Here is a 26,697-nt window from a genome sequence, read left to right on the forward strand (position 1 = left end):
CATCCATTCCAGATGCTTGTATGTGACATCATATACATCACATACAAGCACGTGGGCTGGACACGAGCGTTAGATCAGAAGAATGAGCGTGCCAGGACAGGTAGATGTGTCTCATCTCTACTTCCTTTCACCACTCGGCATATCATGCATATCATAGATGAGCAGGAGGGTACAGCGATGAGGAAAATGAGCAGGAAGCGTTAAGAGGTGGGGCAGATGTGCAGGGAGGTACAGTGTTGGGCCAGATGAGCAGGGGGACAGAAGAAACGGGTGGGTAGTGCAGTGGAGCAGATGTGAATGGAGGTGTATTGGTGGGACAGATGAGCAGGGGGCTACAGAGGTGGAGCAGAAGAGTAGGGGGGTACAGATATGAGACAGATGTGCAGGAGGTACATTGGTGGGCCAGATGAGAAAGCGGGTTACAGTGGTGGGGTAGATGAGTTCAATGTTAGGACAGATGAGAAGGTGATTCAGTAGTGAGACAGAAGAGCATGGGGATACGGCGGTGGAGCAGATGTGCAGGGAGGTACAGTGGTGGGGCAGATGAGAAAAGAGGGTACATTGAGCAGGGGAGTTACAGTGGTGGGACAGAAGATCAAGGGGGTACAGTGGTGGGGCAGATGTGCAGGAGGAACAGTGGTGGGAGGGATGAGAAGGGGGTTCAGCAGTGGGACAGAAAAGCAGGGGGGTACAATGATGGGGCAGATGAGCAGGGGGTTACAGTGGTGGGAAAGATGAGCAGGTGGTTACAGCAGTAGGGCAGAGGAGCAGGGGGGTACAGAGGTGGGGTAGATGTGCAGAGGAGAAAGGAGGTACATCGGTGGAACACATGAGCAGGGGGTTACACTGGTGGGGCAGAAGAACAGGAGGAACAGAGGTGGAGCAGATGTGCAGGGAGGTACAGTGGTGGGACAGATGAGCAGGGGGTTACAGTGGTGGGGCACAGCAACCCATAGAACTTGTTTAATGGCATTGTTGATTTTGTTGCCTGGTAAATTAGATGAAAATTACAATAAAAGGTGAGGCATTTCCCTTTTTTTTTTTTTTTTTTTTTTTGAACCCCCAAGTAATGTGAGGGCCAAATAAGCCTAAAATAAAAATCAGTACATTTCTGCAATACGTGGACATATACCCATGTTTTATCACTTTATAACCACTTGCCTACTGGGCACTTTCACCACCTTCCTGCCCAGGCCACTTTTCAGCTTTCAGCGCTGTCGCAGTTTCAATGACAATTTGCCTCTTTACCCCAATCTGTGGTCAGCTGGGTCCTAAGGACACAGTGATCACAGGTCCCTGCCGTTGGCCGCCGCAGGGGGCACACGGGCAGCGTGATTACGGGGGGACTTCCATAGACTCTATCTTGGCAATGTGACCTCACTGTAGCCATCTTTAGGCTATAGCGCAGTCGTGAAGAGGATAAAGACAGCAAGTGGTGCCAAATACCGGTTGATCTGCAAGAAATACTCATTGCTTCACACTTCCTTTTTGGGCTGACAACACGGTGCTTTTGCTGTACTAAAATCTCAATCAGCATTGTCATCCCTATTTGCAGGACTGCAAATCTCTGCCTATCCCCTACCCCTCCCTGTCCCACTTCACATGCATACGTTGATTTATTTTCCAGCAAACGAATACTGCTGCATGTACTGTGTGTAGACAAGGGGCTCTTGAGAGATGTAGTTCTTGGTTTACAACCACTTTAACTCTGAACTGATGACCTATAAGAGCTTTTATAGCATTGCCAATAGATAATTTTGGGTACAGATGTTTGTTGCCATTTCACAGGCTTGTGCAAGTTTAAAGAGGAAGTAAATCCTGATGGGTTTACTTCCTCTGTTTTCCTGCAAAGGTAAAGCCTAATGGGCTACTATGCATCGCATAGCAGCCCATTATGTGTCACTTACCTGGCACAGGAGCCTGCGATGTCACCGCTGTCCCCTCTTCCACAAAGTGTCCATCTTTCTTCCGGGTATCGCTGCTTCGGCGCTGTGACTGGCCGGAGCAGCGATGACGTCACTCAGTGCGCATGTGCCGTAGACATCGGTGCCCGTTTTTAGGAAAATATCTCCTTAACCGTGTAGGTTTAGGAGATATTTCTTGCACCTACAGGTAAGCCTTAATCTAGGCTTGCCTGTAGGTTAAAGTGGTCTGTAAGGGTTTACAACCACTTTAAAGTATAAATCCACTTTTGTAGAGAAATGATCACCCTCTGGGTTATCTATGTACATTTCAGGGATTTTAACAAACTTTGTTGCAGATGCCTACCTTTTTGTTCATCTGAAGGAATAGCTATTTCTTTTTGTGTCCATGTAATTAGTGAATCTGCATGGGAGGGATTTTTTTTAATTCTCAATCAGCTGCTGTAACTGCAGGGCCCTGAGGAACGTGGCAGGATATGTATCCCTTTTTATATGTGAATTCCCTTTGAGCATAGAGGATGCCAAAAATCTGATTTGTGTCTTAGTGCAGACTTCTGGGAAAATCAGTGAGCCAATCACACAGGCAGGAAATCACATTTCAGGGGGCGTTCTGTACACATTCTGTGCTGATCGCCTCCAGGTAGCCGTATTGCATCACATTTTACAGAAAATTATAGAGCTGCAGATTGAAAAGGAAAGGGAATTTTTAATCAATCACAATATGACTTGCCACAATTGTATACACTTATTATTATTATTATTATTATATATTTTTTTTCTTTTTTCTTTGGTATTTTTTTTTCCCACGAAAGTGGAGTTGCCCTTAAGGCTTGACATATTGGGTATTTATTTACTCTGCGCAAACTCATCCTTTAATTTTACCCAAAAAATTAGTAACCTATTGTGTTTTTGTGCACCAAAATAACTTTTAGTCTAGCTTTTTTTTTTTTTTTTTTTTTTCTACCAATATCATGGGTTTGATGAACTGTTCCACTAATATTGTGTGATCTAAAATGAATTGTAGCTACCATCATTTGATTCCCCAGGGTCTGTGCCTTCAGAAAATGTTTGGTGTTTTTTGACTATTTTCAGGCCTCAGATGTTTAAGGTGTATAAAAACAAAAAGGCCCTGGCAGTGAAAGGATTGTATTGTTTCACCACAAATTCACTAAAGTTGTAAATACAAGAACTTACAATACCAATAGCTGTTTCATACTTTATTACTTCCTCCTTCTCCTTTTTTTTTTTTTTTTTTTTCAAGGGAGAGTAATCCTTGGCGTGTTTGCTTTGCTGTAGGATGTATTAGAAAACACATACTACTTAAAACATTTTTTTATTTTTTTTATTTTGTTAGTGTTGTTTTTCTCCATCCTCTCATTTTTGCTGGGACCTCTTCTCCCCTACATTCTGTGCCCACAAACACACCGTACAGTGAAGTGTCTGCACTGAAGAGCTCAACCTTTTCTCCTCTCCCTCCTACCCATCCTTCCTGCTTCACCCTTTGTAATTAGTTAGGTCGGCCAGGTTGTGACGTAGACCCATGAGCTGTGGAAATGCTTGCCCAACCCCTACCAGTACAATGTCTTGCTGAGGCTTGTTTCTCATCCGGCTTTACCCGAGTCACTGATTACCTATGAACTGCTCTAATGTCTACTGCCTGCCGCTTAAAAATAAGACTTCCAGAACTGGATATTCTTTTACATTTCCAATGAGTCAGCATTCACTTTTGGTTCTAGGTTGAAAGATCAAATGATACGTCTTGCTAAAAGGAGCAAAAAAAATGTACACATCTGTTGCAGGCTGTATTGACAGAGGGGTTCATTTGGTACGGATAATAATTTAAACCTGGATTTTGACGCTTTTGAATAAGTGTCTTGAACATACATGCTGCTTGTAAGTGATCATCACATTCCTGTAGAAAAAAAGCTTTTCTTATAGGATGTAAAATGGATAATTACATTTTGTAACTTCAGCGAATGCCCAGTGAAGCATCAAACTTTTTTATAATTTACAGTTCTCCGGTCACAAATCGCTGCCTTGGCCTTTCTGAACTGCTAAAGTTGCTCCATTGTTTGGCATTTTCTCATTTCAGAGACCAGGAAGAAAATCCTGAGATCCGATGATTTGACCTTGTGATTCTCTGGAACACCATGTTCTTCCTACCTGGCCAAGAACTGGAAGATTGAAGCTGCAATGCTAGCTCTCAGGACCTCTTAAAAGTAGAAATGTAAAAAAAAATATATACATTTTGACTTTTGTACTAGAGGCTTCAGAAAAAAAAAAAGCAGAATGATGGGTTTCATTTTGGTAAGAGTTTTTTCAAGCCCTCTGGATCGGAGTACGTTGTGCAGTGCTGCTCGTTCAGCTCAATGCAGAGCAGGTCTCCTGTCTTCAAACATCACCCCCTTGTGGTGACCAAGAACATTTTCTTTAGAGAAAGGATGGATGCAGAACACATGGCGAGGACATATATTGCTGGCAGCTGGATTATTCCTTCGTAAAGATAAGACATATTGCCATCTTCCCTTTTTTTTATATAAGCTGCAGGAACCAGTACACATGTGTAATGTTTACTTAAAGTGGAAGAAAAGATTAGCTTAAAAAAATGTTCCTTCCCCTCCTACCAAATCTGTGTGTGTATATAGATATAAAAAACAAAAGGTAACCTATTCTTTTTCTTTTGAATTATTATTTTTTATTTAATTTTTATAAGTTTTAAAATCTAAAACAAACATACAAAACTAAGCCTGTTGGGCATACCTAGGCTTGAGAGACAAAAACAACTTGGTTTGAGAGCGTTTTGCAAGACTAGCAACATTTTTTAAAAAATTGATTTTATATCCAGGGATGTCTTGATATACAAGTAGCGTCATGTCACAACTGAGTATAAAGAAGAGAGGCGCCTCTAAGTGTAGCAATATGGTTACATTTAATGAAGGTACAACATTTAGCAACATATTGCTACACTTAGAGGCGCCTCTCTTCTCTTTCAGACCCCATTCACACAGGGACGACTTGTCAGGCGACCTAGTCGCCTGACAAGTCGCCTCCCATTCTGTACTATGGAGCCGTTCTAAGGGGAGCGACGCAAGTCGCTCCGACTTAGAAAAAGGTTCCTGTACGACTTCGGGGGCGACTTGGGGCGACTTGCATAGACTTCTATGCAGAAGTCGTTTTGCAAGTCGCCCGGCCATTCGTTTGCAGGTCGCCTCGCTGAGGCGACCGGCAAGTCGTGTTGCCCCTGTGTGAATGGGGTCTTATACTCTGGAGCTCCTGCTGGATTTTGCTTCTAATCGCCTTGTGGAGGCTTCCATTTGTGGATGGACATTTTATGGTTACACAACCTGGTCACATTGCTATAATCTTTTTATATGGACTATAAACTGAAGGTCTTATGAATAAATGGTTGTGGAACGAATAATTTGAGGTTCCTTTATTTCTTATGGGGAAATTCGCTTTGATATACGAGTGCTTTGGAATACAAGCATGTTTCTGGAACGAATTATTCTCGCAATCCAAGGTTTTACTGTACTTCACTCCATAACACAACATGCTATTGGTCTGGCAACCAATGCCTGAAGGTAACTGTGCTCTATATTGCTGGTGGTCAGTAAAAGGAGGGGTAGTAAAAACTCTATCCCACAGAGTGTTGGGATATACAAATACAGTTTAGGAGTACAGTTTTAATCCCTGCTGGTCCGCTCATGTGATCCCACACTGCAGAAATGGACACCTCCTTCTTTCTGTTTTTTTACTATATGGTGGTAAGAAGGTGGTTAAGCAATTAATTTATCAAGCTACAGGTCCACTGCAACTTTTTTAAAATAAGATTTTATGAATTGTTAAAATCTTATCAAATCAAAATCTTAAAATTTATTACAAATGTCCCCCTAAGTATCTTAGGTATGAAAGGCTGATTTCATATTGGCAATCACCAAAAGTACAACCACTTTGCCTTTTGACCATCTCTACTATCTTAGCCAGAGTGGTATAAAATCTACATTGCTACCAATTGAACAGCAGCAAAGCAATTTATAGCCCATTCTTTTCAATAGCAGCCACTCAGATCAGTGTGACTTATGCATACTTTGTCCTGCGGACTTTTCGTCGGACTTTCCGAATGCACAGACTTGCCTACACGCGATCAACCAAAGTCCGGCGGATTCGTACGTGATGACGTACTTCCTAAAACAAGGAAGTTCTTAGCCAGTAGCCAATAGCTGCCCTAGCGTTGGTTTTTGTCTGTCGGACTAGCATACAGACGAGCGGACTTTTCGACCGTCCGTCAAAAATATTTGAAACATGTTTCATTTCCGTCCATTTCCCAGGTCCGTCAAACTTTTGGGGAAAAAAAGTCCGCCGGAGCCCAGACACGATCGAATTGTCCGTCCGACTCCAGTTCACCGGACCAAGTATGCCGTAAAGTCCGGTCGTGTGTACGCGGCATTAGTCGCAGCAGTTTTGAAAAGGTGCCTGCACTACTTTAATGTGACTTTTGATGCGACTTAGGTTCAGAGAGTTTAACGTCAAATCAGTCGCATTAGTCGCGCCCCAAAATTGCACTTGAAATCATTCGACTTTGGAGTCACACAAGTGTGAAAAAAATGTTTTAATCTTAGAAGTTTATTGGCTACTATGCACAGCTGCATCAGATTCTGTACACCAGCTTTCGTAAATCTCCCCCTTAAAGTATAGATTTGAATGGGGCCAGGTGCTATATGTGCTTGGTCCCCTGGGGACGTTAAAAATAAAATACTGTGTTGGCGTATAATACTCACTTTTTCACCATGAAAATCAGGTGCAAATAGCGTGTGTGTGTTATACGCCAATACTTCAATTTTAGCTGCCTCAGAGGGGACGGGAGTCCCGTCTCCTGCTGCCATTGGACCACTGTTCTATTTATCATAGAAGATTCTCACTGTATGTAATCTGTCGGCGTTCGTCCCGCCCCCCTCCCTGTCCCCTCAAGGTTGCAGATAGGCATCGATCAGGATGCACTGATGGCAATGGCGAGGCTGCTGCATTGATGGCACTTGTGAGGCTGCAGATGGGCATTGATCAGGCTGCATTGATGGCAATGGTTAGATTGCAGATGGGCACTAACCCTTATTTTGCTTCAAAGTTCTTTTATTTAAAATCAAAGTTTTTTTTTCCTGAAACTTCCCTCTTATAATGAATGTGCGTGTTATATGTAGATAAATACGGTAAATAAAAAAAGAGTTCTTTAACTTTCTTACCCAGTGTTTATCTGATTTAGTTTTACAGTAGTTGATGCTTACTTGCGTGAGATTTAGAAGAGTAGTTTGCTACCTGAAATAAAGCCCTTGAGCATTATCTGGCCTGTAATCACGTGTATGAAATAAACCGTTCCACTCATTACCTGGTACTTTGGACTTTGACTTCTGAGGTGCTAAGGGGACTTTCGGTTGCTTGCATCTCACCAGATTACTGTATATGCTGTATATACCTGGATCTATGATGTGACCATAGCTGTTGCTTTATTTTTCAATATTCTGTACACAGATTTATTATTAGTCTTGTGCTGTGTTGGAGTCCTTTTTACACGGGTGTCATCAAGTTCAGTAGTGTTATGTGCTAAGAAAAAAAACAAAACTGATGAATACTGACAAATGCAGATTCATGTTACATCAGTTAGCATAGGGGAGTTCAGTTTACATCCATTTTTATTAATCCTTTTTTTACAATTTCTTCTCCAAAATAGATGTAAATGAAATGGACATAAACAGACGTAATCCGTTTGCAACTACAAAACCAGAAAACGGAGTGACCTATGTTTGTTTACATCTGCCCACCCATAGACATACTGTACATTGTGGTTCAGTCTAGATCTGTCGGAAAAACTGACAGATGGAGTCAGACTGAATCTAAAAGGTCCTTCCTCTAACAATGTGTTTGCATTCTGTAAGTAGCTGCAGAACTGTACAATGCTGTAATATTCTCATGTTGGGCATTTTCATTGCTTTTAATTAAAGTAATTGTAAATGCTATATATTTTTTTTTTTTTTTTTAAATGACAAACGGGCTTATATTTACCTGCTCGGTGCAGTGGAATTGCACGGAGTGGCCCTAAACCTCCTGTTCTTGGATCCCTTGGCAGCGATCCTCCTCTTGGTGTGCCATCATAGGAAGCCGCTGCCTATTATGGCACACCTGCCAAGTCGCTCTAGAGTCGCGCTGCCTGTGTCTATTGACCCAGACAGAGCGGCTCAGCCCCACCCCTTCTTCACAGGATTTGACTGACAGCTGCTCTTGGCCAAGCCTGTGGGGAAGCGGAAGAGAGCCTCTACAGATAGGCACAGCAGTGGATCGAGTGAGGGCACAGGTAAGTATGGGGGGGGGGGGGGGGGGGCGATACCGATACCTAAACATTTTTATTTTTTAGCTTAAGGCAAGGAATGCTTTAGGGTAAAATATATATGATTAGGTTTTAGAGCCACTTTAAAGCTAAAGGGTTACAGCTAAGATCTTTTTGTCCTTTGGACTTAAATGGTACTAAAATATATCCTTTCTATGTATAGAAAAGAACTTTAGCCTTTGGAATGCACAGGTGGTCACCTAAACACTCTTTCCATATCTCTCTTTGACCGTTAAAAAAATATCCATGTGCAGTTAGGGGCCAGATTACACCAGATTCCCAAATTCCGCGTGTGTTTCCCGCACTGTATTCAAAACGCACTGCACATAATCTACGGTTTGCTTAACTGAAAGTACTGTATTTATCGGCATATAACACGCACCTTCATTTTAGGAGGGAAGTTTCAGGAAAAAAACTTAAATTTTAAATAAAGAACTTTGAAGCAAAATAAAAGTCAGTGCCCATCAATGCAGCCTCACCATTGCCCATCTGCAGCCTCATCGATGTCATCTGCAGCCTCATCAATGTCATCTGCAGCCTCACAATTGCCCATCAATGCAGCCTGATCATTGCCCATCAATGCAGCTTGATCAATGCCCATCTGCATCCTGATCAATGCCCATATGCAGCTTCACCATTGCCATGACGGCAGCCTGATCAATTCCCATCCTCACATCAGATTACTGCTGCCTCGGAGGGGACAGGGAGGTGGGGCGGTATTACATTTTAGATTCAGATTACATACAGCGAGAATCTCCTGTTTACTCGGCGGTCTCTTTAATACAAAGTGCTTGTCCCGCCCCCCTCCCTGTTCCCTCCTAGGCAGCCCAAATTGCAGTATCGGCGTATAACACGCACACACTATTTGCACCCCATTTTCAGGGGGAAAAAGTGAGTGTTATATGCCAATAAATACAGTAATTACAATCCTTGTTGCTAATATCTATATGAGATGAGTTCCCTTTAGTGCAGGGATATGAAATTAGCGGACCTCCAGCTGTTGCAAAACTACAAGTCCCATCATGCCTCTGCCTCTGGGTGTCATGCTTGTGGCTGTCAGTCTTGCTATGCCTCATGGGACTTGAAGTTCTGCTAGAAGTCTGCTAATTGCATATCCCCGTTTTAGTGGTTAATCATCTACAAATCTAGATCGTGTGTGTGTGTGTGTGTGTGTGTGTGTATGTATGTATGTATGTATGTATGTATATAATATACACACAGTGGGTATAGAAAAGCGTCACATAGTAGGCGAGGTTGAAAAAGACACAAGTCCATCAAGTCCAATGCATGTGTGTGATTATATGTCAGTATTACATTGTATATCCCTGTATGTTGTGGTCGTTCAGGTGCTTATCTAATAGTTTTTTGAAACCATCACCTGTGGAAGGGAATTCCACATCCTTGCCGCTCTTACAGTAAAGAACCCTCTACATAGTTTAAGGTTAAAACTAATTTTAATGAGTGGCCACGTTTCTTATTAAACTCCCTTCCGTGGAAAAGTTTTATCCCTATTGTGGGGTCAGCAGTGTGGTATTTGTAAATTGAAATCATATCCCCCTTCTCTTCTCCAGAGATAAGTTCAGTGCTCGTAACCTTTCCTCATAACTAATACCCTCCAGTCCGTTTACTAGCTTTGTTGCCTTTCTCTGTACTCGCTCCATTCCCAGTACATCCTACCTGAGGACTGGTACCCAGAACTGAACAGCATACTCTAGGTGAGGCTGGACCAAAGTCTTGTAGAGTGGGAGAATTACCGCTTTATCTTCTGAGTAAATCCCCTTTTTAATGCATGACAATATTCTGTTTGCTTTGTTAGCAGCAGCTTGGCATTACATGCCATTGCTGAGCCTGTCTAGGACCCCATGTCCTTTTCTATTATTGATTCCAGGTGGTTTATGAACAAATACGATAGGATCAGTCCCAGTACAGAACCCTGGGGGGCCCCACTACCCACCCCTGACCATTCCGAGTACTCTCCATTTATCACTACCCTCTGAACTCGCCCTTGTAGCCAGTTTTCAATCCATGTACTCACCCTATGGTCCATGCCAACGGACCTTACTTTATACAGTAAACATTTATGGGGAACTGAGTCAAATGCTTTTGCAAAAAATAGATACACCACGTCAACGGGCCTTCCTTTATCTAGATGGCAGCTCTCCTCCTAATAGAAGGTTAATAGATTGGTTTGGCAAGAACGATTCTTCATGAATCCATGCTGATTACTGCTAATGATACAGTTTTCTTTACAGTCTTGTATATAGTCCCTTTATCATCCCCTCCAGGAGCTTGCATACTATTGATGTTAGGCTAACTGGTCTGTAATTCTCAGGGAGGTATTTTGGCCCTTTTTTAAATATTGGTGCTATATTGGCTTTTCTCCAATCAGCTAGTACCATTCCCGTTAGTAGACTGTCAGTAAAAATTAGGAACAATGGTCTGGTAATTACTTGACTAAGTTCCCTAAGGACCCTCGGGTGCAAGTCATCTGGTCCTGGTGACTTATTAATGGTAAGTTTTCCAAATCTATCTCTAATTCTGTCCTGTTGGCCATGAGGGTTCTTCCTGTGTCATGAGGATAAACACTGCAGTTTTGGCTACTGAAGCCCCCGATTCCTTCCTTATTCTTTATGGGGCCAATATGGTCTGTCCTCCCTTTTTTACTGTTTACATAAAGATTTTCTTGGGATTCTATGTGTCTTTCATGCTCTATCTTAGCCACCCTAATTGCACCCTTACATTTCTTGTTGCATTCTTTGTAAAGTCTGAATGCTGATGATGATTCCTCAGCCTTGTATTTTTTGAAGGCCTTCTCCTTTTGCTTTTTAGATGCATTATTACATTGGAGTTAAGCCATCCAGGAATTTTGTTCGCTCTTTTAAATTTATTCCCAATGGGTTGCACTGGCTCATGCCCTTATTTAATGTGCTTTAAAGCAAACCCATCTCTCCTCCGTGTTCTTTGTTCCTAAGATTCTATCCCAGTTTATATCCTCTAGCAAGGTTCGTAGTTTAGAATCACCCTCCCCTTTAAAATAATTTGCAGCCTGAAATGAAGACAGTTTTTTGTTTTATCCAGCTGTGTTTATCAGTGCAACTCCATCCACGTGAATGATCTAATACCAACATGTCAGGCAAACATAAAAAATTTTCAAAAACAGAATCACTGATTTGGAAAAAGGTTCAACCCCCCCGTCAGTATTTTGGGGTATGTATCTACTAACTTTGCACATCTAGAGTTTGCAATATTTTTCCACTCTTCTTTGCAGAACTACTCAATTTCAGTTAAATTTGATGGTGACCGTTTGTGGACTGCAGTCTTCAAGTCATTCCACAGATTTTCAATGGGGTTTAAAGAGGCAGTAAACCCTGATCTGTTTCACTTCCACTTTATTCCCTTGCAAAGTAAAAGCATAATGGGCTCGTATGCATCGCATACTAGCTCATTATGTGTCGCTTACCTGCAAACGAAGCCTGCGATGTCCCCACTGGTGGCCGCATCCCATCAGCACCCCCTCTTCCTTTCGGAGCCGTGGACTTGGGATCTGTCACTGGCCGGAGTCGTGAGACGTTGCGCATGCATGTGGGAGCCGACTGTCATGGCACGGGCCCTATAGTAATGGCTCGATCATGCCCTTTCTTTAGTGTGCATGGGCCGATGATGTTGGCCCAAGCGTATATATGGTCAATATCTCCTAAACCATGCAGGTTTAGAAGATATTTCCAGTACCTGCAGGTAAGCCTTATTATAGGCTTACCTGTAGGTAAAAGTGGTGTGTAAGGGTTTTGCAACTGCTTTTGGTCTGGGCTCTGAATAGGCCATGCAAGGACATTCACCTTTTTTTCTGTCAACCACTGGTCATTTTTGCTGTTTGCTTTGGGTCATTGTCATGTTGGAAGGTAAGCCTACTTCCCATTGACAACTTTCTGGCAAAGGGCAGCAGATTTTCCTCAAGTGGTGTTGAGGCCAAATAATTAAATTTTAGTCTCATCTGACCATAACACCTTTTTTCCATGTGGCCTCAGAAACTTCAAGGTGTTTATTGGCAAAGCTCAGTCGTGACTGCATGTGGTCTTTCTTGAGGAGTGGCTTTTTTCTTGCAACCCTCCCATACAAGCCACATTTGTGGAGAATGTGTGATGTTGTTATCACATGCACACAATGACCACTCTTTGTCATAAATTCCTGTAACTGCTTCAGAGTTGCTGTAGGCCTCTTGGTAGCTTCTCTGACCAGTTTCCTCCTGGCTCTTTCATACAGTTTGGAGCGATGTCCTGATGGTCTGTGTTGTACCAAATACCTCCTACTTCTTAATAATAGACGTTACTGTGCTTGTAGGCATTGATATAAAGCCTTTGAAATGTTTTTTTGTATCCCTCTCTGATTTATGCCTGTCCATAACTTTTATCCTGAAGATCTTTTGACAGTGTCTTACCACCCATAGTTGATTGTTTGCTTTAGTTGCCCTTCCAGGGACTGAAATGCTCCAGGAAAGCTCTTTTCATGCTGAGCTAATCAAAATGGCCACAGCTGATTACACTTGAGTGAAATGGCTTTGTGTGCCATTGAGAAGGTGATTGGCTACACCTGATTGAGTTTACATGTCATTTTAAGGAGGGGGGGGGTGATCCTTTTTCCAACGCAGTATTTTTGTTTTTGAATTTTTTTTTTTTTTTTTTTCTGTTGGTGTTATCTTTCAGTTGGCTGTTCTAAGTGGCACTGAGTAAATACAGCTGGATAAAACAAGAACTGTGTCTTTATTTTAAGCTGCAAAGCAACAAAATGGAACTATTTGAAAGGTGTGTGTGTATAGGATTTATTTAGCGAAAACAGTTTGCGCAGGCTTTACAACTTGAAGATTGCGCTGTGCTACGCAATTTGACAGGCTTTTTCTTTTGTACTCTCAACTTGTAGTACAGGAGCAAATTCCTGCATTTTTGGTGTCAGGCCTTTAAATTGGAACACCTTAACGATGTACATAAAAGTAAAAGCAAATTACAGAATTTACAAAAGAGCACTTAAACATGCATTTTTCAAGTGCTATTCTCATTAGAGTCTACAGGGCCACAAATGTGCAATATTACTCCAAAGAAGCTTATGTACATTTTCGAGCAACACGCAACTGACAAGTGACACAACGCCAACCAGGCCCATTGCAAAGAATGAAGTTCTTCATCCTGAGCATTGTTCCGCTTCAGTAATCATGTGACCGAACGCTCAGGTATGAATAAGACCTTGTACACAGTAGCAGATTCTGCCTGCAAGTTGTAAATCTACATCATTTGCTTACACCCAACTTGGCTGTCTTTAGACAATTGGCAACCAGATCGGGTATGTAACTCCAAATGTGTAACTCTACAAATACATTATGCATTGCCTTTTTATATGAACGCTGTTCCAGGTTCACCAATATTTTTTTCTGTGGTGATTATAACTTGACTGTGCTCAGTAAAGCTGGCCAAATACTAGTTAAATGTTGTTGGAAAATCAAATGAATATTCTTAACCACCTCAATACAGGCCACTTACACCCCTTTCCTGCCCAAGCCAATTTTCAGCTTTCAGCGCTGTCGCTGTTTAAATGACAATTGCACGGTCATGCTACACTGTACCCAAACAGAATTTTTATCATATTGTTCCCACAAATAGAGCTTTCTTTTGGTGTTATTTAATCACCTCTGCGTTTTTACCTTTTTGCTAAACAAATAAAAAAATCCTAAAATTTTTGAAAAAAAAGTTTCTTTTGTTTCTGTTAAAAAAAATTTTGTAAATAAGTAAGTTTTCTCCTTCACTGATGGGCATGGATAAGGTGGCACTGACTGGCGCTGATAAGGCGGCACCGATGAGGTGGCACTGACGATAGGCACTGATAGGCGGCACTGATGGGTAGCACTGATATGCAGCACTGATGGGCATTGATAGGCGGCACTGATGGTCACTCATGGGTGGCACTGGTGGGCACTGATAGGCGACACTGGGCACTGAAAGGCTGCACTGATGGGTACTTATGGGTGGCACTGATAGGCGACACTGCTGGGCACTGATACGTGGCACTGATAGATGGCATTTAGGCATCACTGATGGCACTGGCAGACATTGGGGATGGGCACTGGCAGCTGCCTGGGCACTGATTGGCATTTCCCTGGTGGTCTAGGGTGGCATACCTGGTGGTCCAGTGTGGTGGCCATCCCTGGTGGCATCCGAGGGGAGGCTGCGCTGATAAACAATCAGCACAGACCCCCCCCCCCCCCCCCCCCGGTCAGGAGAGCAGCCGGTTGGCTCTCCTCTACTCACTTCTGTCAGACGCAAGTGAGGAAAAGCAGATCAACGGCTCTTCTTGTTTACACCGTGATCAGCCGTGATTGGACACGGCTGATCACGTGGTAAAGAGCCTCCGTCAGAGGCTCTTTACCGAGATTGGTGTATCGGTGTGTCAGACTGGTGGGTGGGAAGCGGTTAAAGTGAAACTTTTCTAACCGTTAGTGGGGTCAAAATTGACGTTTTCTTCCACACTGAGGAGAAAATCTGAAGGAGCAGGATGGAAATTTGTTCTCAAACAGATTTCTAACCGTAATTTTTGAACAAATGTTTCTACTAGTTTATAGCCATTTTCGGGCTCAGATGAAAGGCTGTGCATGTTTTTTTACCTCTGTACTTGCCTCATTTACTACTGTATATGTTCCCTTTGGGGAGATTTCTTTGGACTTCCTTTCCTAATATAACAGGAAAGGAGAAGTTACACGTTTTGACAGCTGTCACTGGGCGTCTCCTCACACCTATTGTTTCAGTGAGAACTGTACAATTTTCGATTTCCTTTAACTTTTTTTTACCCCAGTGACACCAGTCACCAAGATGAAATGTGAGAATAACCTCCCATACCAGGACACAGACAGCAATAAAAGCCTAGCAGGAGTTTCTAGCCCTTCCCCAAGCTATTCAAAACAGGAAAGAAAGTGCTTTATTTTGGACCGTACACCTAACAATAATGTACCCAGTGTATCGATCTGTGTAGTGTTCATTTATTCTGTATTTGGCAACCTGCCTGCTTATCTGCGAAAGCACAAGAGATCAAACATGCAGGAAGCAAAGCACCAAGTACGAGGTGCAAATAATTCATAATAATGCTCCACAATTTAACTTTCGTGATTTCATACCCATTACATATTGGAGTGTCCGTGGTTGCACTGTGGGTATAGCAGCTGGCACCCTTACACTTTTTGCTCTTTTATTGTTTAGGCCTGTGCTCCTTTTTTTTTTTTTTTTTTTTTTTCCCTTAACTTTATTTGGTTGTACCAGTGTCTTTAATGGGTAGGTAGGTGCACAGATTACTTACTGTGATTTAGATGTTGAGAATAACAGACTAAGTATATAAAAGTTATTCTCACAATAATTGGTAAAGGTATTTATAGGAAGCTTCATAATGATTATGTGCTTATTAACCACACATTTTCAGCAAGATTATATTGTCTGTGGCTGGTAAGTATGTCTCTATAACCAAGGTTTTGTCTGGTTGTCAGCCAGATATAACAAATGCTGGATAGCAACACTGATAAAAAGACAGCCTTAAACCATTTGTTATAGGAACACACACTTTACTTATGTATGGATAGGTAATTGTAGTGATCTATTTAACTCCCTCTCCCTTTTTAGACTCATCGGGGGAAGAAAGTTACATAAAGTTATATAAACCATTGTGCAAGGCTCAATTCCGCTTTTATTTTTTAATTATTATTATTATTATTTTTTATTTTAATTATTTTAAAGGAAACTCATATTTCCTACCATTTGCAGCTCAGCATTGATTAACACTTTTTAGCTTTCTCTTGATTTATTTCTTTGGAGTGTTAACTATAAAGCAGGCAAGATCTGATATTTACCTTGACTCCCTGGTTTGTAACATTGATCTAAGATCTCTGTAATAGTCAATGTAAGTTACATTATACATTACAATAATCATCTCTCATATTTCTCTGCAGCCTGCAGTGGGTCACACAGACTCGAAGACGAGCAGTGGTAACAGCAAGCCCAATATGCTGAGAGGTCGCCCTTCAATACCAACTACAGCAGATGAGCAGCCACATATTGGGAACTATCGTCTCCTCAAAACTATCGGCAAGGGTAATTTTGCCAAGGTTAAGCTAGCACGCCATGTTTTAACTGGAAAGGAGGTGAGAAACTTTACAAAAAGCATGGTTTGTTTATTTTTATTTAATAATGTAGGGGGGGGGGGGTTATAATCCCCATCAGGTTGTTTTTTGTTTGTTTTTTGCCATTTGTGTCCCACTGGGGAAGTTTACCTTCACTTCCAGCTGTGGCAGCCGGTAGTACATTTTCTTGGGGCACCTGCAACCAAAAAACTGACATGGGTTCTAATTCCTCTCCACTCTATCCAAAATGTAAAAAAAAAAAAAAAAGTTTTGGCATTAGTTATACTTTTAAGCTATTTGTATAGCGGTGAGGATTTTTCTAGCGCATGACATTCACTTCATCCGTATGGGTTTTTGGAATGTAGTTTCTGTGTGCGCGATGAAACATAAATACTACGTTTTAAACAGTCTTTTATTTATTTTTATTAAAACATCACAAATGAAACTGGTGTCTTGAGGTTCACAAAATGTATAGATCCAAAATTATCCACATGTAATGATGCGTTTCGATGGTCTTCCTCAAATCAATACACTGGAACCCACATTTGATCTTTAAAAACAAACAGTACAATGCAATCTGCTGGACAAACACATCAGGTGACGTTCTCCAACAGAGGCAAATCTTGATGTAAGGTGGTTAAAGTGGCTGTAATTAAAACTCGTATCTGTTACAGCAGGGGATGTCATTTCATCTGTGCTCAGTCTTGCCACGAAGAGTTAATCCAGCTCTGAGCAATCCTCTTATCTTTTTTCAGTAAAATAAAAACACACACACAGAGAAATAGGTGTAGTTCTTCCCCCTTGCTGTGGGTGACAGGGACATTTCTTATCTCATGCAGGAGTGTGAGAGGCTTTCCGTGTTCTTCACATCCCCTCCTTTCTTCTCCAGCGCTCCCAGGATTGGCTGCTCCACACCTCAGCATGATTGGGCATGCTGAAGTCATGTGGTGACCTTCCTGGGTTTTGACTGGATGTTGGTGATCATGGGGCATAATCCACGAGACCAGCAGAAGTTCAGTGTAAGACATTTCAAGCCTGACCAAGGGGAGTGTAGAGGTGGGGAGTCTACTGATATAACAACTCTACCCACCGAGCTCTGGACAACAGACCTGCCCACAGAATTCAGAGTATTGCAGGGCTTCAAACAGCTAAAGGGGAGATATTTGACAGGTAAGGATACATGCAGGAGGCATGTATATCCCTATAGATCAGCACTATGGAAGTAATTTGAAAAGGATGAGAGTGGGTTTACATCCACTTTAACCACTTGCTGACCACTGCATGTACATATATGTCCCTTTTTTGGGGACGGATATCGTTCTTATTGCAGCAGCTAGCTGCCATAACCCCGGTATCCCCGTGTTCGGCCGGCGGTTGGCTACAAGATAAAAGTGGTCTCTGCGGAGATCAGTTTTATCGGTGGCGGGAGAGGGCCCCCTGCCGCGATCTGGTGCCCTCCACCCCTTACCGGAGCCGTCGGCAGCGGTGGAGGCGATCGCGTCTGTCCCATGGAGACGAGTGAGGGGAAGATGGCCCCCACCAGTCTCCATGACACTACTGGGCGGAAGCGACGTCAAAACGTCACTTCCGCCCATACCTCTTAAAGGCACATTTTTTCAGTGTCATTTTTTCAAATGTAAAAAACAGCAAGAAGCGCCAATCTAAGTGCAGTATCATGAAACTTTAATGAGATAATTATAAACGGACAAACAGCCAAATGGCTACTCACAAAGATGAAATAGGTTAAGGCAAGGACAAGTAATGGGTCCAGGGACGTCCTCCTCAGATGTGGGCAAAGTGCATGGTGCAGGTTCTCCTGGAAGCGCTGTCCACGTTAGGATGTGCAAGTAGTCACCGGGGTCATCGCTGGGTGCTGGGCTGCAAAACGATGGAGGTGTCCGCAAAGACAACCAGCGTCTAAGTGGACATGGAGAGCCAGAGCCGTCGCAGTAGACAGGAACCGGAAGACAAGCGTGGAACGCAAGGCACTTAGTCCAGGAACCAACAAAGCGGAAGTGACGTATTTTTTCAAATGACCAAAATTTTTTTTTTTTTTTATTGCATTTAAAACCAAATATGAGATCTGAGGATTTTTTGACCCCAGATCTTATATTTAAGAGGACCTGTCATGCTTTTTTCTTCGATGTTTACATTCCTTGTAATAGGAATAAAAGTGACCCAAATTGTTTTTTTTTTTTTTTTTTTAAAGAAAAAAAAATAAATTTTAACCCCCCCCCCCCCCCCATCCTGATGAGCTCACGCGCAGAAGCGAACGCATACGTGAGTAGCGCCCGCATATGAAAATGGTGGTCAAACCACACATGTGAGGTATCGCCACGATCAGTAGAGCGAGAGCAATAATTCTAGACCTCCTCTGTAACGCAAAACATGCAACCTGTAGAATTTTTTAAACGTCGCCTATGGAGATTTTTGAGAGTAAAAGTTTGACACCATTCCACAAGCGGGCGCAATTTTGAAGCGTGACATGTTGGATATCAATTTACTCGGCGTAACATTATCTTTCACAATATATTCAAAAAATTGGGCTAACTTTACTGTTTTTTTTTTTTTTTTTACTAGAAAAAGTGAATTTTTTCCAAACAAAGAGCGCTTGTAAGACCGCTGCGCAAATACGGTGTGAAAAAAAGTATTGCAATGACCGCCATTTTATTCTCTAGGGTGTTAGAAAAAAAAAAACAATATATAATGTTTGGGGGTTCTAAGTAATTTTTTAGCAAAGTTATCAAAACAGTTATCAAACAGTCTCACAGATGGAGGACTCCATGAATTCTAGGGACCAGAATGTTCTTCCATGGTGTACGCTGGTGGGAGCATGTATGATGATTTATATATTTGGAATAAGTTAGGAGTCCTTGCTGCTCGCTTTGAGCCATAATGGATTTTCAATCAGTAATGAGATACTGAGATATGTGATTAGCCATACAGCTCTAAGGCTGCATTCACACCTGAGCGTAGCGTTTTTGAGAGTTTCTTCCGGCGTTTTGTCGCGCGTTTCTTTGGGCATATTTGCGCGTTTCCATGCAGCGTTGTCCGGCGTTTTTGAGCTTTGGCATTTTTTTTATTAGCCAATAGGAAAAATGATCATCTGTTTCATCATTTGTTGCTACGTTGTTAGATTTTGTCATCTGCTTCCTGCTCCGAAAACGCCCAAATCTGCCCGATTCGTGCGACAAAAAGGGTCCAGAACTTGTTTGAGCTTCAGGCGTAGGGCTTCAGGCGACATCTCCATAGAGAATAATACATTTTTTCCCCTCAAGCGTTTTGTAGCTTGAGGCTTCAAGCTACAAAACGCTCAGGTGTGAATGGGCTCTTACACCATGGAGAAGCTTTTGGCATTAGTTATAACTAATTTTTTAGTGCAAAGCTAAAATGGAAACAAACCGCTACATAAAAACGCATATTAACTCATTCAGAAGGAGCATGTTCTCATACCTGTGGTGTACTGCATATGTGATATGTTGCATTTTTGAAAGTGTTGCCCTGCAAACATGCCAATTGTATGTGAGACTAGGGAGTAAATCAGTACAGATAAGTGGAAGATACTCTGTGCCACTAGCGAGAATTTCCCAGTGGCAGTCACCCGTTTTGACATCAGCCTAAATGATTGCCACTGCCAATTTCACACTACTGACACAGAGTGCCTTCCACTTATTTGTACTGACTTGCTTCCTCGCTGGCCCTGAATGCTACTGAATCTTAATCACTAGTGATTGGAGTGACATTTTGCTGCGTCAGATAACAAGGAAGCAATTCTACAGGGAGACAGGTGGACTATTGGCGATCTGCCACTGGTGATTTGTTTCTAGCAGCAATCGCCCGTCTACCATCAGCCTTAATAAAAGCAAATAAATACTCATTGCTTTATACATTATAGTGCGAACAAACACTAATTTGAGTCTCAAAGTACATCCTTCTAACCCTTTTGTGCCTTGATAGCTTAAGGCCCTTTTCACATAAGCATTGCTGTTGACCTGCGATCCTTGGTGGATTGCTTTGTTCCCAGTGGCTGGCCCACAGTGATAAGGAGGTGCTATGCTCCCACCTGCACACCTGTTTGAAGAGGTATTTCACACTGAAACATCACTTCATGGTGCCGCTACAGTGCCAATTGAACATGGTTGCAGTGTGGCCCCGTGCACTTCAATGGGGTGCATTTAAGGGCAGGACTGCTCAATGTAACATTCCCCTAGGTTTTTGGTGTTTTTTTTTTTTTTTACTGCAACATGAAGCACGGTGTTCCAACTGGATTGGGGTGTCTGGCATCCATTGCTGGGTTTTGACTTGGGTGCATTTATAATGTGCCTCAATCGTCTGACTTTACCTCGCCAAAATGACCATGTGAAAGGGATCCAATAAAGTGTAATGCACAGCCATCTGTGACTTAGTCTCAATTGTTCAGATTAGATAGTTTTCACTTTTTGTCTGGAGTGAACACAAGCATGGGAAAATGTAATGCGTGATATAACTTTTTCAATATTTTTGTTTCTTTTGCACGCTATGATGCAAGCTAGCAATGAATATAATGAATGTTCTTAAAATTTTTATTTTTCAGGTAGCTGTAAAAATTATAGACAAAACACAACTGAACTCTTCCAGTTTGCAGAAGGTAAGAAGTAAAATAATAATAACTTAATGTAGGGTTTGTAAAGTATACCATATTTAAAACATTTTTTTTTTTTTATTGTAAGATTTAATTACAAAATAAATAATAAAAAGAGTTACTAACTGCTGGAATATCTTGTGTAACGCACTAGCATGTTGTTAAATAAGAAGTGCAGCCTTGGAAAAAAAAAAAAAAATCCCCTAAATTGCTGCAGGATCAGTCCAATGCTACAGCTGGCCCCTGCAGGTTTGAAGACCGAGAATTGAGTGATCACATGATCGCTCAGCTCTTGATTTTCAGTGAGCGAATAGCAGCGATTGTCGGTCACTGTCTCTGCTCCTCCAACACTCACTGGAGTGGGAAGGTGCGGGGCGGGGGGGGGTGGCTGTCTCAGGCTCTCAGCAGCATGAAAATACACGGTTTTGGTTTGCATTTGTTCAACACCCAAAATCACATTCACAATATTCTGTCTAGAATTAGATCAACCGGGGTCAGCCCTGGTGTGTCAAGCCACAGCGACCAAACTGATATTTATGCAGTCACCCTCTGTGTAACCCTTATTATAGGCTTACCTGTAGTAAAAAGTGGATTGTAAGGGTTTACAACCACTTTAAGCTTCCATGGAGCCTTAGGATGGGTTGTGAGGGGTCTGACATTTAGGTAGACTAGTAAAGTTGAATGATCTGATATTCCTCACGGGGCATATGCAATGGTCTGAATAATATTAGGCCGGTGGGTTACAAAGACATAAATCAATCCTAGACAATGAGCAATATGTTTTAGAAAAACATGAAAATTGCTTTTGTTTGGGTTATCTACTACGCCAGGGGTCCATCCAGCCTGCTTTGTCAGCAAATTTTAAAAGTGCTGTGCGATGGGTACCACTTCCCAGCTGTATTGGGGGATGTTTTTCTATGCTTGGGTCCATATAGCAATTACAGTCCCCAACCACATACCAGCTGGGAAGCCCTGAGATCCCCTTGTAAGTCAATATGACCCGCAGCACTGTGGAGTTAAACGGAGGAGGAATATAAACACAAGCTAGAATGCATTTAACCTGGAAAATACGGCATAACAATATCACATAACGTCCTTCAGTGTCCACTTGTTTATCATAAACCAGAAATTCTAGGGTACAGTGAACCAGTACACTTGCCCCCCAGAATAGGAGGTGTGAGTGGAGCAGAACTCCCATCTGACCCAGGAGTAACCCAAACATGACAACGTATCCATTGTAAGGTGTGTCTCCTAAAGGACACAAATAGCAGGAAGGTACTTCCGCATTGATGAAAAAAATCATGGAACGTTTAAGTGGGTTGTGGAGCCACCTGACATTCCAGGAGACAATAGGTGCTGCGGTCATCATAAGGCAATATAAATATTGTTAGCAAATTGTAAAACAAAGCTATAGCTCTGCCAGCTGAATCTGGGTCAGAGGAGTGCAGAATGAAATGCACTCCTGTGACCCACAGGAGAAGTAGGGCCAAAAGAGCTTTGTCCCTTCTTCTCCTCCTTTTTAATATAACACTTTTTAAACCACTTGCCAACCGCCTAACTGGGAATATAAGTCATGATTTTGACGTAAGTTACCATTGTTATGGCAGCCACCGGTAAGCCTGGAACCAATCCCATGCAGCAGATGGTTGGGCAAGAAGTTGAGTGAGGGCAAGATGGCCCCCAACTGGCTTTATGCCCTTGGCGGACTAGAGCAACTTCCAACGTCCCTTCTGATTCTTGGGCTTAAAATTACGCTTTAAGGGCTCCTCCCCCGCTCCTCTTGAAGAATTGGCACTTTTGAGGAGTGGGGAGAGCGGTACCTGATTTTGACAGGTACTCGCTCCCACTTCTGTTCCGACCGCCTAGGCGGGCAGAAACGGAGGTTCTCCTCCCTTCCTGCCCCCCCGCAGTCTTCAGGGGGACTGACAGGTTCCAGAAGACTGCATCCACCATTCACGATGCGCAGCGGGCACCCGGTTGTGAAGCCGCAAGCTGTCAGTCGGGTGCTCATAGTGAAGATGTCGGAACGAAAGCAATGGGTGAGCATGGGACAGGTGGTGAGTGTTTTTTTTTAAGGTCAGCAGCTACAGTTTTTGTAACTGCTGACCTTTTTTTATAATTTTTTTCACAGGTGGCTGGAACTCCGCTTTAACCACTTAAGGACGTGTACTGTGGCAGGGCGGCACTTAAGTGCAAAATTGCATACCTATACAAGATTGTTGTCAGCTCTGGGGTGCACATGCGTGCCACCGGAGCTGTGCTTCCGCTGTGATTGGACACTGTGAGCGGGACACGCCGATCGTTCGCAGGAGAGGCAGAACGGCGGTCTGCCTATGTAAGCAAGACAGAACGCCGTTCTGTCAGAGAAAGAGAGAGATCTTGTGTTCCTGCTAATCAGGAACACAGATGTCTCTCTCCCTCCAGTCAATTCATCCCCACACAGTTATAAACCACTCCCTAGGAGCACAATTAACACTTTGATCACACCTGATGTCAACCCATTCCCTGCCAGTGTCATTTATACAGTGACAGTACATTATTTTTAGGACTGATCTCTGTATTGGAGTCACTGTTCTACTGTTCCCCAATGTTGCCGCTAAAAAAAAATCGCTGATCGCCGCCTTTGCTAGTAAAATATATAAAAAAAATTAAAAGTCCCTAAATCTAGTTTGTAGACGCTTTAATTTTTGTGCAAACCAACCAATATACGCTTATTTAGATTTTTTTTTTTTTTTGCAATTTTTTTTTTTTTTTTTTTTGGATATGTTTATAGCAGAAAGTAAAAAATATTGTGTTTTTTTTCAAAATTGTCAGTCTTTTTTTTGTATATAGTGCAAAAAATAAACGCAGGGGTGATCAAATGCCACCAAAAGAAAGCTCTATGTGTGGGAAAAAAGGACATCAATTTTATTTGGGTACAGCATCGCACGACCGTGCAAATTTTCTGCCATTTGTGGTTTACAAGTAAAAATTTTTTTTTTTTTGCTAGAAAATTACTTAGAACCCCCAAACATAATTGTTATTTGTTCAACAATTGTCAGAAAAAGACCTGGTGGTTAAACTCCACGGGCAGTCTAAACATTTATTACACACTTGGCTCTTTGAATACATAAGACTTTCAAAACGTTCTGTTTTTCACTTGCCAACTTAGACATAATGTAACAAAAATCCAAATAAATAAGCAAACTCTATCAGTTGTCAGACACAAGCCCTGAAAGTAATAGTAAAGGCTTTTTTTTTTTTTTTTTTTCTTAACGTTTAACCACTTGACCGGAAGATTTACCCCCCTTCTCAACCAGTCCATTTTTTTTGCAATACGGCACTATGTTAACTGGCAATTGCGTTGTCGTGTGACACTGTACGCAAATAAAATGTATGCCCCCCCACAAATAGAGCTTTCTTTTGGTAGTATTTGATCTCCTCTGAGGTTTGTTTTTAATCATTTTCGATGTGCTGCAGTTTACCAGCAGCGCAGTGCATCTGCAACTTTCCTTGGTTAGCTGCATTCAGGAGTTTTGTGAGTTTTCAGAAAGGGCACCAAACCCGCAGGATATAATGGAAGTCTACGGCTAAGCGCAGCAAACCTGCAAGAAAGTAGTGTGGTCAAACAGCAGCGCATCATTGTGAAATCAGCCATATACTATTATGCCCAGTGTATTGCTATAGTTGGTATCACTCTGCATGGGACAGGAGCCAGCACTACAGAGGAGACATCAGCTTATGCGGAGCAACTTTACAAGTAGTCCCTCTGCATTGCACTCTGATGCTCTGGGATGGCGGGTCAGCAGGCCCAGACTGCGATCTACCAGTCACTTGTCCACAATATACTGGTAGATGGCGATCTACAGGTTGCTGATCCCTGCGCTAGGGCCTCTGCTTAGAAATATTTATAATGTTTGGAGGTTCTAAGTAATTTGCTAGCAAATAAATGCAGATTTTTGTATGAGAGAACTGTCAGAATTGGTCTGGTAGGCAAGTGGTTAAGAACACAATTCAGCTGTCATTGTGAATAAAAAGCATTCATTGAAGAAAATGATTGTGCCAATTTTCTAGAGATGAAAAACTTTACACAATAATTTTTAAATATTCATTTCAGTTATCTAATCATGTGTAGAAAAAAATAAGGTACATTATTTTTTTTTACACGATTGGATAATTGAAGTAAGTATAACTCATTTTATTATGTAAAAATTCTCAACCCCTCTGGTAAATCAGCCTCAATGTATGTTGACCCTAATGAACAGATTTGTGATCACACATTTATTATACAACAGGCCAACAACTTCTGCAACAATTAAATGAAAACCAGGGGAACAAATAACTTGTGCACAATCTGAGGGCTTAGGTCATAGGATCTCATTTGGACAGTGGCAATGAAGTTGACTCAGGCTTTGAAAACAGCTCTAAGTTGCATGTAACATACTGTATATGCAGTTCTATCCGAAATAATTATTGTTAATCTCTTTCAACAGCTCTTCAGAGAAGTGCGAATTATGAAGGTTCTAAATCACCCTAACATAGGTAAACTCTCATACTTGTTCCATTGCTGCTGTCATGGTGTTTAGCTCTTCTAAAATTCACATATCATCAAAGTTAGATTACATTAGCAAAATATCTGCAAGATAAAAAAATATATATATAGAATATACTGTATATGTTCTTTGTACCAAATGGCTTTTTACATTTACTGTATTTATGACCTTTGAATCTAAAATAAAAAATGTATGTTTTACTAAATTTTATCTGGGAGCTTACAAATTATTATGATTTAAAGCAAAGCTCCAGTCTACAGCCATATATATTTTATAATATTCTGCTCGTGCATGCTGTGATGTTTACTAAAAGACCTCTTTTCCAGCACGACAAAAGCACATTAAAATGAGTCTCCTTTAAATCCGACTTTTCACATCGTTGCGCTGCAATTGTGTTCCATGCTGCATCTTTAGTGCACATCAAAAATGCACCTTCCGTTTAAGTCCGTGGAAAATGCACCAAAAATATACCAAAAACGCACCAAATTGCATTTTATGATGCATCCTTGATTTCATAAGGCAAAAATGCTGGTTATTGAGGAACGGCACCCATCGGTGACCTCAACAACTAGTAAATAGCGTGCCAGGGTCTTTACCAGCCGATGGCTACACATACAATGCACATTTCCACCCCCCTCTTCCCCATACTTCCATGGTGGTTCCCCCACAGCTCCTCTCTGCTTCTTCATGTGGAGGATTAGTCCCAGCCACCCCCTATCCTCACATTTTAGAGAGTCACGGAGCTGTTCCCGGCTGTACTGTCCAGTCTTCCTGGCTCCTCCTACTCTGCAGTGTCCGGTGGTATCATGGCTTCTACACAAAAACAAGAGACTGAGAATAGAGGAGCTTGGGTTGACTATCATGGAGGTACAGGGAGGGGCACATTGTGTGGCTGGTGGGTGCTGGCTACTTAACCAGTGAATAGAATAGCTGGCACCTGCTGGCTTCCTTAACTATTGGATGGCTGTTTGTTAAGGATCCCGCACCTGCATATAATCACTTGCCAAGTCACCTACCACAAGTTGGGGATTGTCCCTTGCCACGTCACCTGTCACTTGTTGCCGATTTTCACTTGCTGTGTCACTTCCCTGCTAAGGTTT

The 26,697-nt window shown here is 42.1% G+C and overlaps 1 protein-coding gene across 8 annotated transcripts in view; it reads left to right on the plus strand.

Annotated features, from left to right (window-relative positions):
* The window catches only part of MARK2 (microtubule affinity regulating kinase 2), a 234,494-nt gene that overhangs the window by 115,479 nt on the left and 92,318 nt on the right, over nucleotides 1–26,697 (plus strand). For all 8 annotated transcript variants that reach the window (XM_073605415.1, XM_073605418.1, XM_073605417.1 and 5 more), the window contains exons 2-4: nucleotides 16,274–16,465; nucleotides 21,018–21,071; nucleotides 25,538–25,586. In XM_073605415.1, coding sequence (XP_073461516.1) covers nucleotides 16,274–16,465; nucleotides 21,018–21,071; nucleotides 25,538–25,586 — 295 coding nt within the window. The remainder of the gene's footprint in view (nucleotides 1–16,273; nucleotides 16,466–21,017; nucleotides 21,072–25,537; nucleotides 25,587–26,697) is intronic.

Source organism: Aquarana catesbeiana, linkage group LG11 (genome assembly GCF_042186555.1).
Source record: "Aquarana catesbeiana isolate 2022-GZ linkage group LG11, ASM4218655v1, whole genome shotgun sequence".
NCBI lineage: Eukaryota > Metazoa > Chordata > Amphibia > Anura > Ranidae > Aquarana > Aquarana catesbeiana.